This window comes from Gymnoscopelus braueri (genome assembly GCF_963280865.1).
Source record: "Gymnoscopelus braueri genome assembly, chromosome: 12".
In the NCBI taxonomy this organism is placed as follows: Eukaryota; Metazoa; Chordata; class Actinopteri; order Myctophiformes; family Myctophidae; genus Gymnoscopelus; species Gymnoscopelus braueri.
Genome location: NC_137614.1, coordinates 37400879 through 37416588, shown reverse-complemented (window position 1 = coordinate 37416588; position 15710 = coordinate 37400879). Strand labels below are relative to the sequence as shown.

The following is a 15710-nucleotide window of genomic DNA, read 5'->3' as shown; positions in this document are numbered from 1 at the left end:
GATCTGTTCTTCAGCAAGCGTTGGGAGTATAAATTAACTTTCAAGTCCCAGGAGAGTGATGAAGAGTTTCCAGTCTAGGACGGAGAGCTGGGCCATTCAAATGTTATCACCATTTTCATGGGTCAAACATTAATAAGCCATTGTGTAATTTCTTCTCTACACTTCCTTAATGGCACAATTAAACAATGTATTTCCATGTACTTTATATGTCTTTTATGTACTGAAATCAGATATGGGAATAACTGTTTAAGTAGTCACTTTTTTTTAGACCATTTGAGCTTTTCCCCTGAAATGATGCCTCTGCCCATAGCTCCCATTGAGAGGTCATGTCCTTAGTATTGTTTTCTCAGGATTTTGACTTGAGTCACAGTTCCTCCTATTTTGCCTACACTTCCCATGAATCTCTAACCGTTGTTGTAAGTATGAGGGAGACCTAAGCTTGCGCGTTTGGCTGGAGAGGCTCAACAATACAAACATTTTCATCTAAAGCTTGCATTAAGCATGCCTCATAAACATTCCTTTCCTGTAATCACAGCCTGTTGCTGTTTGTTTGTCTTTTCATTAAATACTTAATACTTCAGTTTTTAAAGTTTACGAGGGAGTGATGGATCTTTGCTAAACTCGTATGTCACCATAATAACTGGGCTAAATATTGGTTTAATATTGTTTGACTATCATACTAGGCTAAATACCAAAACTATAAATGAAATGTGTTTTTATTTTCTTGATTAATGCAATCATCAATGTTAGAGTTTAGATTTATTGCTTTGAGCAATTAAGGGAATAGGTCAGATAGTTCATTAAGCTATCTAGTGATTATGTGCTGGTTATTAAGCACTACATTGTTCGTTTTCTGTTTCTAGACCACACGCAAGCACACACAGAAATGGAGAGATAATTGGAATAACTGTCCCAAGTGATTATTGTTGTTTTCAAATTAAATTGAACTAAAATAAAATGCATAGATTTATACTGTAATCTCTTAGGGTCCGGGAATCATGACCTCAGTATCTCTACAATCGTGGCTACGGCCCTGAATGCAACGCAACGTCAACACTTCCTGTCATGCTCCAAGCTACCTAGACTCTTCTCCCTCCTAGCCCCAAAACTGTGGAATGACATCTGTGCTAAATGTTTAAACTGTAAATTGTGTTAACATACGTAGAACGTAGCTCCCTGGATCTGAGTGGCTGCGTCCACAGAAAGCATTTTTTGAACTAGTAAAGACGTGCCAGGAGTGCATCTTTAGTAGCTCTACAATGGCACAAAATACCCGACAAGCTCACAACACCTGTGACGTGTTGTGAGCTTGTAGATCGGCTATTTTCGTTATTCGTCGTACAACAAAGCATATAGCTTAAGTGGTTAAATGATGTGGTTAAGTAGTTAATCAAGTCATACTAATGGAAATAACATTGCATTTAAATCTGTATATGAATATTACATACTAGATCTGTATGTATCAAATCTAAATATTAAATCTGTATCTGTATATAAATCTGTAGTATTCAGGGCTTAAGTGGTCATACTATTGAAATATCCTTGTATGTAAATGCTCACCTTCTTGTGAACGTGGGGGGTCGTGGATTATCTTTAGGTAACACTCAAACTGAGCAGCTAGGATCTGTTCTCGTGAACGCCCCAGAAAACTGGACACGTTGTCACTGGATTCGTCCATCATGATCCCCACATCGTCTCCCTGGGAAACCTGGGTAATGGAGTTGCACATTATTTGACCTTATTGTTGTTACAGGGATAAGTAACTACAATTCGCTGAGACTGATAATTACTCAGAAATACACGCGCACGCACGCACGCACGCACGCACGCACGCACGCACGCGCACACACTGTACTCACTGACCTCAGTGCCCAGCAGCAGTACAGCCAGGAGTGACGATGTGAAGGTCGTCCACATGATTCTGAAGTGAAACAAAGACCAACATGTCTGGTTAGCATCATCTAATACTGGCACTGTAGACGCACTGTAACAACAGACACTGGTTGAGATAGAAGAGATAACAGAACCTGATCGGCGGAGAGAGAGAAAGAGAGGGAGGATGACCTGAAGCTAGGGGGGGGTGGATTTGCTAGGTATATGGAGAGGATATCCGTACCTCTGCTTTTGATATCTGAGTCATTTATTTATATGACCAGTGCGGATATGCTTTATTCCTGCTTCTGGACAGACTGAATTAAATGCATGCATTATATTTTTGGGAAATGTAGATGGTATGATATGTTTGATGTTTATGTTTCATAATATCACACTTTAACAGTCTAGTTAAAAATTATTGTTAACCACATTAATCCTGGCATCCCTATTCTGGGCAGGTTTTCAAGAATTTATTGTATTATTATTATTATTCCCAACATATATTTTATTACTTTTTAAATTCCAAAATAGCTAAAATAGCTGATCTACACAGGCGCACACCATTTTGGTTATCTGTCACATGACAAAGTATAGGGTGGTTAAGCTTAAGTGGTAAAGAAAATGCCCGTTCCCCAAATGGAACCCGGGTTGTAAAGCTCGTAGTTTCCAAGTGGACTTAGAAATGCAGATCTGAGTAGAGCACCACCAGCCCGCTGTGAATCCACACCTGCTACAAAAGGTGAATACTTTACTGTTTGCTCGCTCCATATGTTGAGTGATAAAAAGGTGCATTTAATTGACATTTAATGAATTGTGCCCAGAGTGCAAACTAATATAGCATTTATTATAGGCCTACTAGAGGTTCGGGGCCGCTATGCGCCCTCACACCTATATTGCACCGCCGATCCAACCAATATGCCCATATGTAGAGATCTCTGCATCTGTCGGTCCTTTCCCCTTTAATGCCCAAATATGGAGATCCCTGGTGTCATCAGTAAATGCCCATATATGGGTATGCCCCCCTTTTTTGCCCATAAATGGAGCTGACTGATTTGTTTGCGCCTGATGCCATGATGACACATTGAGGTTCAACAACACACTCCATATTTGGGCGTAGCTGCATAATTGGGAACTCCATATGGTAATGAGTCATAGTGACATGAGCATGATGACGCGGCCCGCCCGCCGGCCGGATGGTCCTCCCATTAGCCAATTTTAATATAAGATAATATAAGATTAACCACTTGAACCCCAGCATCCATATTCTGGGGGGAACATTAGGCAAAAATAGCAGATTTCATCTAGACTCCATTTCACAGTGGTTAAGCGAGGTCAAAGGTGACAGGAGCAGCCAGGGCTTAACGAGAATTAGTGGGTATACAGTATTTGATTGTTTTCCTTTTAGTAGTAATTTTTACAGCAAGTAAGTAGGCAGCAACATTATGCAATTTATTTATTTATTTGTATTGGTTCCATCTAAGTCCTTTACATAACTTCTCAGTCATGTGAACGCTGGGAAAAAACATACTGTATACATAGAGGAGAGGAGCATGAGAAGCAAAGATATGGAGGTATTTCCTTGGCCTACTGGCTGCGTGCACAACAAATTTGGCACTGATTGGTCCAGCGGTTTGCTGGATTAGCCTCGGACAGTCACACACCCACAGACACACTCACAGACAAATGCTTTTCAACTCATAAACGTGTTGCAACAGGTTTGCAGATAGGGCTGTCACGATTATGAAATTGTACATGACGATTAATTGTCAATTTGTCACACAAATGATTGCAATTAACAAATTAATTGTGTTTTTGTTGTTGAACACTGGAACATTATGAATAAAAAAATAAATTTCTGTTTGGCTTTTAGGCTTTGAAGTTGCACAGGGCAGAAATGACAAATAATCTAAATATACAAAGAAATGACTGACATATTTCATAACTTTATACTTAAAAAAAAACGTTGATAATGGAAATAGCCGATCTACAAGCTCACAAGGCATCGCATCGCGTTGTGAGCTTGTAGATCTGCTATTTCCACTATATTTGAAAATGTTTGAAACTATATAAAAAACATTTCAACATGGAAACGATTACTGTATGTCGATTATGCAAAATAATTGCGATTACCTCAAATAATTGCGATTAGGCGATTATGTAATAATTGTGACAGGCCTAATTGCAGTAGCAAATACCATGGTAGAAATATAGCAGTAACTGATAGGTTGTACTGTAGGCCTGCTCTATGCAAGACCTAAATGGATTGTGTGTGTGTGTGTGTGTGTGTGTGTGTGTGTGTGTGTGTGTGTGTGTGTGTGTGTGTGTGTGTGTGTGTGTGTGTGTGTGTGTGTGTGTGCGTGCGTGCGTGCGTGCGTGCGTGCGTGCGTGCGTGCGTGCGTGCGTGCGTGCGTGCGTGCGTGCGTGCGTGCGTGCGTGCGTGCGTGCGTGCGTGCGTGCGTGTGTGTGTGTGCGTGCGTGTCCATGCGTGTGTTTATGTGACAGTGTGTTTTCTCAAGAAGGACAGGAAGTTCACCCTTCAACAGAGGGTCATGGCACCACAGTCACTCCTCTGCTGACACAGAGGCATGCATCCATTATCACAGTGGGCAGTGCGGGGCCGGATTAACCCTTTGTGATGTCATCCCAGTCAGCTTGTAAACACTACGGCGGCCCACTTGGGACAAAAACACTGTGGCTAGGTTTCTGTCAATATGAACGTCAGATCTCAACAAAAAAATATATGTATAAAATCACGATAAAATACGCGATCTAGCGCACGGACCCTCCGCTCGAGTTCTTAGCTGCGGTGGACTCGGGATGGAGTTATGAACATTTTCTACTATACCACTCATCCGAGGACATAATAACATCATATAAAGGTAAGAAAAAGGCTAGTCCGAAATTCTCCTTTAACTATTTTCTCAACTTCTTTCTCCTCTTTGATTTTTCTTTTTTGTCTTTCTCATCAAAGACAAAATTCAACAAACTCCAAATTTAATTATCATAAAAATGCAGGTATTCTTCAGCCCCAAAACATCAATTACTTCACTTGTACAGCAAAACGTGTTAAAAATCCAATTGAGAATGCTGAATAGAAATAGAAATTCAGATAAATCTACAGTCTTTCACTTCATGAAGATTCTTCAGGGAGTGAAAAGCTACAGTAGTGAACAGTGTGATAGCGAGGCATTTGGCAAGAACTTCGCACCATATAACTAAGTGAAAGTTGCCCCTTTGTGTTTCAACAATATTATTGGTTGGCTCTGTAGTCATCAACAGTATCGTACTGTCTATTAAAACTAGTTCCAAGAGTGGCTTCCTCTGCTACGCCTGGCAGTCAAAACCACAACAAGTTCGAATCCCAGATAATATGTGCAGGCTGTGCTTTAAGTCTGAAAAGGACAATACTTCAGAGAATCATGACAATATCAGAGGAAGAGTGGAAGAGCTGAAGGAAAATGCAACTAAGTGAGAACGAAAAGGCCAACAAACCCTTTTCACCTTCCTTCTCCTTCTTTCCTCCCATTCCTTTTCTCTCCTTTCTTTTTTTTTCTTTCTGTCTTTCACTCCGTTACATTAATTCTTCATTTTGTTATTATCTCTAGGCACTCTAGAGGCCTCTAGACGCCTGGTTGTCTCTCTAGACGCCTGGTTGTCTCAGGGAAGTATAGCTTTTTAGCAGCCTACTGCCAGTGGCTCTGTGGCTACAAAACCACTTGCCACGTGGTTACATCTGGAACAGTCCATGGACTAATGCCTATCTGTCTCTGAGTCATTGGCATACTCTGGGTCATGTGAACGCTAGGAAAAACATAATGTATACAGAGAGGATGAACATGAGAAGCAAAGATATTGAGGCTGACATTGGACAATAGGCTAATGTCAGCCTAATTCATCTACCGTAATTCATCTAACTAATTCATCTACCGTCAACTCTCAAACATGATTGATTGATGATGAACGCGCATTTGCTATATTTAAGTCACAAGGATGGAACATCGGGACAACGTCAATGCTTGGTTGGCCCCACACACGCACGCACGCACGCACGCACGCACGCACGCACGCACGCACGCACGCACGCACGCACGCACGCACGCACGCACGCACGCACGCACGCACGCACGCACACACACACACACACACACACACACACACACACACACACACACACTCACACACTCACACACACACACACACACACACACACACACACACACGCCTACAAGGAACAATGTCAATGTCGATGTCAAAAAATTACTGCCTTTCACACAGAAAGGATACCCTGACACATGGATAAATTATGCAATGGAAACATCACATCTCCCAGTCACAGAGTTTAGGGACAGATTAAGGGTGAGGAGGAAGCCCCTGGGCACAGCATTCATGGAGATTCCCTCCGCCACCATAAATGCCCCCGCCCACCCAATTACATTCTCACATGACATACAACAATGATTTTTTACTGTGCCATTTTTAAGTCAGCCCAAAGCTCACTACTGTATTTATATTTGAACTGACAATCTAGAAATCCAACAAATACTAGCACAAGCTATAATGGATAAAGGGATTTTACTAGCGTTTAGGAGATTTTCACTGAAACCATTCTCAATTTTGTCCATTCATAAATATAAAACGCTAGTTTCAATAGTTTTCATTCTCGTTTTCACTGTTGATAAATCTGTACACAGTATATTAATTCATATATTAATTGGTGATATGTATTTTCATTCATATTTTCCACCGTTCATAGGCTGTACATTTTATATTTATTGAGAGACTGTACATTATGTTAAATCGTTCATTCAGAGATCCAGTGCAGATGTCTATTTTATTTGTGTTCTCAATTTATTGTGGTTTGGTTGTTGACCTTTTGTCTTCCTGTGTTTCACTCTTACTGTTGCTGCTATGACACCTGTATCTTCCCACGGGGATCAATAAAGGTTTTGGTTTGTATAGTCTGTCTGCAGACAAATGCAATGGATTCCTATTCAGGACATCCAAAACTGTCCCTCAGGGGTATGGGAACGAAAAGAGAACAAAAACGATATTATGTAAGTGAAACATCTGACAGTATTTCCCGATAGCTTATAAGATATCAATGTTCTTTTTTTCTTGTATTGTTTTCCTAAACACTACATGGATTAAAATGTGTTGAGATCCCATTGAGGCCTCGGGACTCTGACTTTGAAGGGCATCCCTGCGGAATATGGGAACGTAACAGAGGACCACAATGGAAATAAACTCTCCATCGTTTTTGTTTTATCCTTTTGACAGATATATCATGTACACAAATATGGTAATTTATTTGCACTTGTTGTCAATACAAACATAAAAAAGAGTGACAGTTACAGTAAACACACAACATATAATTTTTTCTCTGTAACTTTCTATAGCGGACTGAGCAAATCTTGAACTAGGCTCTTTAGAGACACATTACTTCAATGTTTAATGATACAATTAAACGCGTATCATTACAGGTTCCATCAGTTTACAGTACACTGATGGAACCTCCCTATTGTTGTCCAATGTCCAAAATGCCCAGCCCTGACTCATTAATACACAGAAGGTATACTTATTTTTTTTTTTTTTTTTTTTAGCTATTCTGCCTTTCCCCTCCATCAGGCGCCCCGGCTGGCCAGGGGGAGGCTGTATAGTGACCAGGATTACTGCATGTTTTTGTGAGGGTACCTACCCTAGGGGTCACGGGGAGAACATGCATACTGCATGTTCTCCCCGTGTCCCCTAGGGTAGGTATTGTTCTTATTAACCAAATAATAATATACTGAAACATACTGTATGAGTAAATCAATTTATTTTACTGGGAGTGGTCAGCCCCTGGTCAGCCCCTGATATTTATTTCTCTTTTTTGTTTATTCTGGAGTTGAAGTGTCTAGTACAGTGGTTCTCGAACATTTTCATGTCAAGGACCCCCAGTGGGCTCCCAGATTTGAAAATATTCTGTGTCAGGGACCTCCGTAATCTTTGTTTATAGATCAATTTAGTTCAGAATTCTACACTGTCTAATACTGTAGGTGGAGAATGAAACCTATAGTCTGAATGAGATCGTATTATTGTATTCTAATACATTCTCATTGGGCTAACTTCTAATTGGTGAAATAACAGTGAAAATAAACTGTTCCTCATTTGTCTGGGGACCCCCCTCAAGGACCCTTGGGGATTCCCGGACACCACTTTAAGAACCAATGTTTATATTTATTTTAATAAACACTAAACCAGTGGTCCAATGGTCTAGTGTTGATATTTATTTATACATATAATACTATTTGTATTGCTCTTAACCCTTTTGACTTCTGAAAAGACAACAGTTTCCTCAGGGGTAAGAGATGGTATCTTATTTAATTTATCATCGTGTGTGTGTGTGTGTGTGTGTGTGTGTGTGTGTGTGTGTGTGTGTGTGTGTGTGTGTGTGTGCATGCCAGAGAGGAGCCCCCACCGGGAGGACGTAGAGCCTTCGTCCTACTCCTCCCGGCCAACACTCCCTGCTGACAGGTGCCGCCCAAGCCCGTAGGAGAACGTGCAGTGACCAATATCACCCTCCCCGCCCGGCTTCCCATCCCCGAACATGGGCCAACTGTGTTGGCATAGACGCCCGACAAAGCCGGATGCACCACGGTGGATTCGAACCCACAACCTCCGTGGTGGTGGGCAGGGACTTTACCACTGCGCCACCCGAGTGCCTAGTTTCCTTTTTTTTCTCAATAATTCACTCATTTATTTATTCATGTATTTATTCTTGTGCTCAAAATAAGAGGTACAGCTCATTCCAAATTATTAAACTAAACAAATTATAAATCCCCCAGACAGAGAAAATTATATTATTTATAATATAAATTATAATATTTTGGAGGTGCATCTGTATCTCCTGGTTCCGCAGCAGGTTCGGGCCGTCTGATGACGCAAAGTTATATCCGCTCTAGACCGGATCAAAAAACCTAAAAAGTTGATCCCAGTCATTTACTGAGGTTGTGCGGTGTGTGGAGATGCAGATGTTCTAACCGACTGAAACTCTTGTCACATTGTTTACAGTGGAAAGATTTTTCTCCAGTGTGGACTGTGAACAAGCTGTTGTCTCTTCAGACCTTCTAGCTGACTTAAACTCTTGTCACACTCACACTGATTACATGGAAAAGTATTTTTCCAGTGTGGATATGCTGGTTAGAGTTCTCAAATTCTGCCCAAACCCGACCCTGCCCGACCCGACGTTTTCGGGCCGGGCTGGGCCAAAAATGTATGCTAATTAGCCATTCTCTCACTCTGCTATAATTTAAGCCACTACCTCTTTATAATTTGAGCCACCGCCGTTTTTTTGTCTTCTGATTTTTTTGGTTGTCTGGCCTAAAAGTATGGTAACTGTTCGGGCCGGGCCCTGTTTGGGCCTGCCCACTTAGGGCCCAGTGCCCGGGCCTTAATTTTCGGGCCCGTTGAGAACTCTAAGCTGGTGTCTCTTCAGGTGTGATGATTTGAATACACAGGATCTTTTAGCATTATTGTATAACTGTACCTCTGTACTTTTTGCAAACTGTTAATAAAGTATTCAATCAAAACCTAATTACATTTTTCTAATGCTAACATTTTCTAATGCTTGATTACAGTGGAAAGGTAATTCTGAGACACTGTTTGGAGATGTGAGTTTTCCTTCCTGTGTTAAGTCAGCTGCTGGTCTTGGTCTTGTTTCTCCTTGTTTCTGGACAAGGCTGCTGGGGACCGGGAATCGAACCTGGGACCTTCTTACCAGTCGGGCCGGCTCTCTACCCATTCAGCTATGGCTGCCCAGCATGAACTGTAACGCGGACCGAATCGTGGACAGAGTGTAGTCTGTTGGAGATGAAAGATGTGTCCTTGTGCCGTGTGTTCAGTAAGAACAGAACCAATGACTTTGGACCTTACACGATCCAGGAATGGTTAATGTGTAGATTGCCAGCTGAATACATATTTTTTTTTGTGTGTTTTGGTATTTATTGTACAGAAAGCAATGCTGGCATTTACTGAGGCTGCTGTCCTCTGCCACGTCCAAAGCCACCCCTGAACTGAAACTCCGTGGCTGCTCCAGCTCCTGCCTCTGCTTTCTTGTCAGCACCAGAGGGTGCTGCAGAGCGCCGGTATGTGTCTCTGTCAGCCTCTCCACGGTTAAAGCGGGAAGGTCTCTCTCCTCCCTCCACACCCCTTGGCTTGGGCCTTGCGGTCTCGAGGCGATTCTGGCGACGCAGTGTGGCGGGTACAATCTCGGGGGGGAGGTGGAGGAAGTCTCTCAGGTACTGGATACCCTCATCGTTGAGGTACCAGTAAAAATGGCGGAAGGCAAATGTCTCCTTGATATACCCACGTGACTTCAAGGACTGCATTGTTTTCATCACATGAAGGTTGGGCACATTCTTGTCAGCCAGATCGGGATGCTTGGCCAGATGGATATCCTTCTTAGCAACTATTACCCCGTCTTTAAAGAGGAGCTCATAGATTGCTTTGCGGTTCTCCTTGGGCATCAACATTTTCCTAGTTGGTATGAGACTCGGCTTGTCTTACAATCTCTGCTCGAATGCTGAATGTCTGCTGAGACTGAATTATCGTTCTTGAAGACTAGGAAACTCGCTTGATATTTCACTCGACACTGCCCTTTGCACTTTGTGTGGTCCTCTTTAAGCTGAGATACCTCCACGCTTGTGTCATCATGAGGACATCAGTTGTGCCCAAATATGGAGTTACTACTGTACATGTCAGTCATGCCCAAATATGGAGTTGCATGTCAGTTGTGCCCAAATATGGAGGCCCATGGTGTTAGACTGCATGGCCCCCAGGTACTATGAAATAATGGGTAACCATGTGAACCTGTATATCAACGAACATGGACGTTGTGAGGTCATTTTAACAACCAGGCCAATGCCTGTTTGGGAACGCTTGCCCCTTGCTTATACAGTACCGTTGTGGGCATTGCCAGTAGTCAGTGCAGTAACCATTGTCATATATATTATCTATAATTTGAGCCACCGCCTACTGACCCTTTTTTTATTTTATTTTTTTTTGGGGGAGGGGGGCTACAATTATGGTAACTGTTCGGGCCGGCCATAGATTTTACCATATATTTTTTTTTACCATAAATTACCATAATTTTAGGCCCTAAGTGGGCCCAGTTAGGGCCGGGCCTTAATTTTCAGGCTGTCGTGCACAGGATCATAAATTAGGCTTGAACCTGTCTGGTCTTCAAACCGCTGTCCTTGGTGGTTGTGACATCATCCTTGTTCGTATGGTTTACAGCCTTATAGTGACCTGAAAATTTGAACGCCATAGACCATAAACATGCCAGGCTGGTGCTTGTCTACGAAATGCATCATGGGAATTATAAAGAAATAAGACGGTTAATAAAGCGGGAAGGTCTCTCTCCTGCCTCCACACCCCTGGGCTTGGGCCTTGCGGTCTCGGGGCAATTCTCGTGGGGGAGGTGGAGGAAGTCTCTCAGGTACTGGATACCCTCATCGGTGAGGTACCAGTTAAACTGGCGCCAGGCAAATGTCTCCTTGACATACCCACGTGACTTCAAGGACTGCATTGTTTTCATCACATGAAGGTTGGGTATATTCTTGTGATCCAGATCGGGATGATTGGCCAGATGGATATCCTTCTTAGCAACCATTATCCCGCCATCTTTAAAGAGGAGCTCATAGATTGCTTTGCGGTTTTCCTTGGGCAACATTTTCCTATTTAGTATGAGACTCGGCTTGTCTTACAATCTCTGCTCGAATGCTGAATGTCTGCTGATGAAGACTGAATTATCGTTAATTCGTAGACTAGGAAACTTGCTTGGTATTTCACTCTGCTTAAGCTGAGGTACCTCCACGCTTGTCATCAGTAGGACATCAGTCGTGCCCAAATATGGAGTTATATGTCAGTCGTGCCCAAATATGGAGGCCCATGGTGTTAGACTGCATGGCCCCCAGGTACTATGATCGGAAATAATGGGTAACCATGGGGTACCTAACCCTAACCTGATATCAACAAACATGGACGTTGTGAGTTATTTTTAACAACTAGGCCAATGCCCGTTGGGAAGGCTTGCCCCTTGCTTATGCAGTACCATTGTAGGCATTGCCCGTACTTAGTGCAGTAACCATTATCAAAGTACCTGGACCCGAGGCCAGTCTATGATGTCATGCATTCGGAATGCATGCCCCTTCGGGTATGCAATACCCGTTGTACCCTGTTGACGTCAGTATTATGACGTCATACTGATGCTCTCTGTGCTGTTGTGTGACCAGACTTGTCTCCTTCAAAATAAATATAATTTGTAAATTGAGACCGAGACAGTTATAGCAGAGACTGAAGGTAACTTAAATATTTTTTAAAAGGCAGTGTCAGCTGTGGTGCGTCAATTGTGCTTGCAGTGAATCGTGCGCCGTACTCCTGCGCATGTGCATTCGCCGGGTGCAAGAACGCGTCCTATATTGTGCGATTAATGTTGAGGGGGCCCTTTGATTTGGTGTAGCCCCACGGCCCTGAGAGACCTTGATCCCGGCCTGAGAGGGACAGATACAATACAGTGTTTCTGGACAATCGCCAGTCCAACCGACTTCTCATCACTCCCTCGGGTCCTTGTTGAAGTCGAATTGTCAGATGGTTCGCGAGATATGTGGGTGACAGATATGTAGAAATTCTGTGATTCTCTCTCTCTCTCACGCACGCACGCACGCACGCACGCACGCACGCACGCACGCACGCACGCACGCACGCACGCACGCACGCACGCACGCACGCACACAGAAACACAGAAACACAGAAACACACACAGTAACACACACACACACACACACACACACACACACACACACACACACACACACACTCTCTCTCTCTCTCTCTCTCTCTCTCTCTCTCTCTCTCTCTCTCTCTCTCTCTCTCTCTCTCTCTTATTATAATCACATTGAGACAAAGTCTATGTTACAAGTGTGTACTGACCAAGAAGCAGAAACATTACACAGCTTTGCCAGACATACAATACAGTACAATACAAATAACAATAGGACATCTGTGAAACACAACGACTACGCAGAGAGCTCCAACGATAGTGGGTATTGTTAGGATTAAACAACATAGAAGGAACAATTCAAGTAAAATAAATAAATAAAAAGCTAAAAACACAACTAAATTAAAATGTAAATTACAATAGACTACTCGTACTCTCACCCTATCTCTGTCTATCTCTCTGTCTATGGTATGTCTCTCTCTCTCTCTCTCTCTCTTTCTCTCTCTCTCTCACACACATGATAATGTGTCTTAAGCCAGACGCCCCCCCCCCCCTGCATGCTGGTTATACTGAGGTAATTAAAATGAGATCAGAAACAGCAGACTGCTTAATGAGACATAACCGTGTAATTAAAACGGAACCAGTCCCACAAGTCGAATTAATATTCACTGCCACACACAAATAAATCACAGCACCATTAAAACCAGTCACCACTAGCCAACCATTATTGAGCAAATATTTCATACTTAGATGCTCACGTAGCACATCAAATGTTCCATTCGATTTCAAATCGTCACTGTCGGGCAGAAATCTTGTACATTGCTTTTCAGAAATTTGAAAAATGAACCCATGTGTTCCAATGGATCCAATGTAGTTAGTTATCATTTAATAATACTTTTCATTGGTTCAATCCTATATTAAGATTGGCTTAAGGGAGGACCGGCCGGCCGGCCGGCGGGAAGACCTCTGATGTCATGCTCATGTCACCATGACTCAGCCATAACCATACAAGGAGTTCCCAATGCAGCTACGCCCAAATATGGAGTGTGTTGTCTAACCTCAATGTGTTGTCATGGCATCAGCAAACAAATCAGTCAGCTCCATGTTCATCCCTCTCTGGATAAAGATACATTTCCTGTGAGACATTCTCTCCCGCAGGGGACACAGAGAACGGCAGAGTTTAAAGTCAGGTCAGGTGCGCACACGCCTGCACGTACGCATGTATAGTATAGATTAGAATTTGAGATATAGACATTATGAGGAAAAGATTCAGGTTGGGGTTAGGATTAGGCATTTAGAGGTTAGGTGGTTAGCGTTTAAGTTATGTCTGGTTTATCCTTAGTTGCATTTTCAGAAGTTGGTTCGCTGGCCAAATGCAGTACTCAATTTGGTGGTCCTTGACATGAAAAAGTTGGAGAACTGATCTGAGCTGGACCAACTGATCTAAAAGAAAACGTTGGGGGAGTATGTTTCCAAGACTGCAGCCGTTACACTACATAAGGCCATTTGTTTTCTTTGATTCTATATTTAGGACAATAGTGGTCCATTGAGCATACTATATGAAGGGATGAGTGTGTGTGTGTGTGTGTGTGTGTGTGTGTGTGTGTGTGTGTGTGTGTGTGTGTGTGTGTGTGTGTGTGTGTGTGTGTGTGTGTGTGTGTGTGTGTGTGTGTGTGTGTGTGTGTGTGTGTGTGGGGGGGGGGGTGTGTGTGGGGGTGTGTGTGTGTGTGTGTGTGTGTGTGTGTGTGTGTGTGCGTGTGCGTGTGCGTGTGCGTGTGCATGTTTGTGCGCGTGCGTGTGTGTGCGTGTGCGTGTGCGTGCAAGGGATGAGTGTGAGTAAAGAACGGGGAAGGACGAAGGCTGCTCTCTTCCTCTGCTTATCCTGCAACCACTTCCTCCTCTCCTCTCTCCTTGCAACCCCCCCCCCCCCCCAAGCCCCACACACACACACAGTTTAAAAATAAGCCATTGTTACACGTACACAAAGGGACAAGGGAAGGACATTCAGAGATCTGAGGGGACACGGCTAACATCATGATGGCCTTTTGATTAGAAATGATACGGACAAAGTTTTATAGCCCACTTTCACACTTGCACTGAAAGCCGTAAATCCACTGCCAGTATTCCAAAATGTTCCGAAATGTCTAAAATGGAAGAATAGGGAGACTCTAACCACTGCAGATCATGTACTAGTTATATTGGTATTAATATACCATCATATTGGTTCAAATATACTTTTATTCATTCAAATTTAGTTCCAGATTGCAGCTTTAAATATTTCAAGATCTGATCATTATTTCTTTATTTTTCTCAAGGACTATGTTGGACTTGCCTCATAATGTGTATACTCTGTTGCAGGGCAGTGATGCAACACGTTGCACTTGTTAGCTTGTAGATCAGTTATTTGAGATGGACTACACTGTACACAGTTAGTGCCAATTTAACCAGAGGTAAAGTAAAAGTATCAATACTGCAATGTAGAAATATACTCCGGAATTCAAAATGTACTTGAGTAAAAGTACAAAAGCATTGGTATCAAGTAGCAAAAGTAGAAAGTACTCATTATTTAGAAAATGATTCCCAAGTTTTCAAATGTATAAAATGTATAAAAATCTTTTGAAAATAGCAGATCTACAAGCACAACACGTCGCTTTCCGACGCTTTGTGAGCTTGTAGATCGGCTATTTTCAAATAGCCTAAGTATGCATAGGGCTGAAGTAGTTAATGCATGTTTTTGTAATAATAATATAAATCTACAAAGTAACTGGTAACTAAAGTTGTCAAATAATTGTAGACGGGCAAAAGTACAATATTTGCCGCTGAGATGTAGTAGAGTAGAAGTATTGAAAATTGGAAATATTCCAAATTACAGTACTTGAGTTAAAAACTCGAAAGATTAACACAGGATTTTACTGTGTATAAACTTAGCTTCATCCAGAGTTTCTAGCCTGATGCTGAATTTGGCTCATACTCAAATACTTACCTCCAATAAATCAGTGTAAGAGTCACTCCACGAGTGTGTTTTGTTTGTTTGCAGTGTCTTAACAGAGGACCTAGCTGTCCATGTATGAGTTATTAT

The 15710-nt window shown here is 42.4% G+C and overlaps 2 protein-coding genes across 4 annotated transcripts in view; both read right to left on the bottom strand.

Moving 5' to 3' along the window:
• The window catches only part of calcrl2 (calcitonin receptor-like 2), a 218421-nt gene that overhangs the window by 195130 nt on the left and 7581 nt on the right, over positions 1-15710 (bottom strand). For all 3 annotated transcript variants that reach the window (XR_013934163.1, XM_080444346.1, XM_080444347.1), the window contains 2 exons: positions 1864-1921; positions 1561-1708 (listed from right to left, as the gene is read on the bottom strand). Coding sequence is in view for 2 of the 3 variants with exons in the window: in XM_080444346.1 (XP_080300472.1) it covers positions 1561-1708; positions 1864-1917 (202 nt within the window). In the remaining variant the exon portion in view is untranslated. The remainder of the gene's footprint in view (positions 1-1560; positions 1709-1863; positions 1922-15710) is intronic.
• On the bottom strand, positions 9882-10385 carry LOC308096870 (small ribosomal subunit protein eS10-like; the record flags this gene model as incomplete). The annotated part of the gene is made up of 1 exon (XM_080444361.1): positions 9882-10385. One exon carries the CDS (start codon positions 10383-10385, stop codon positions 9882-9884), a length of 504 nt encoding a protein of 167 aa, XP_080300487.1.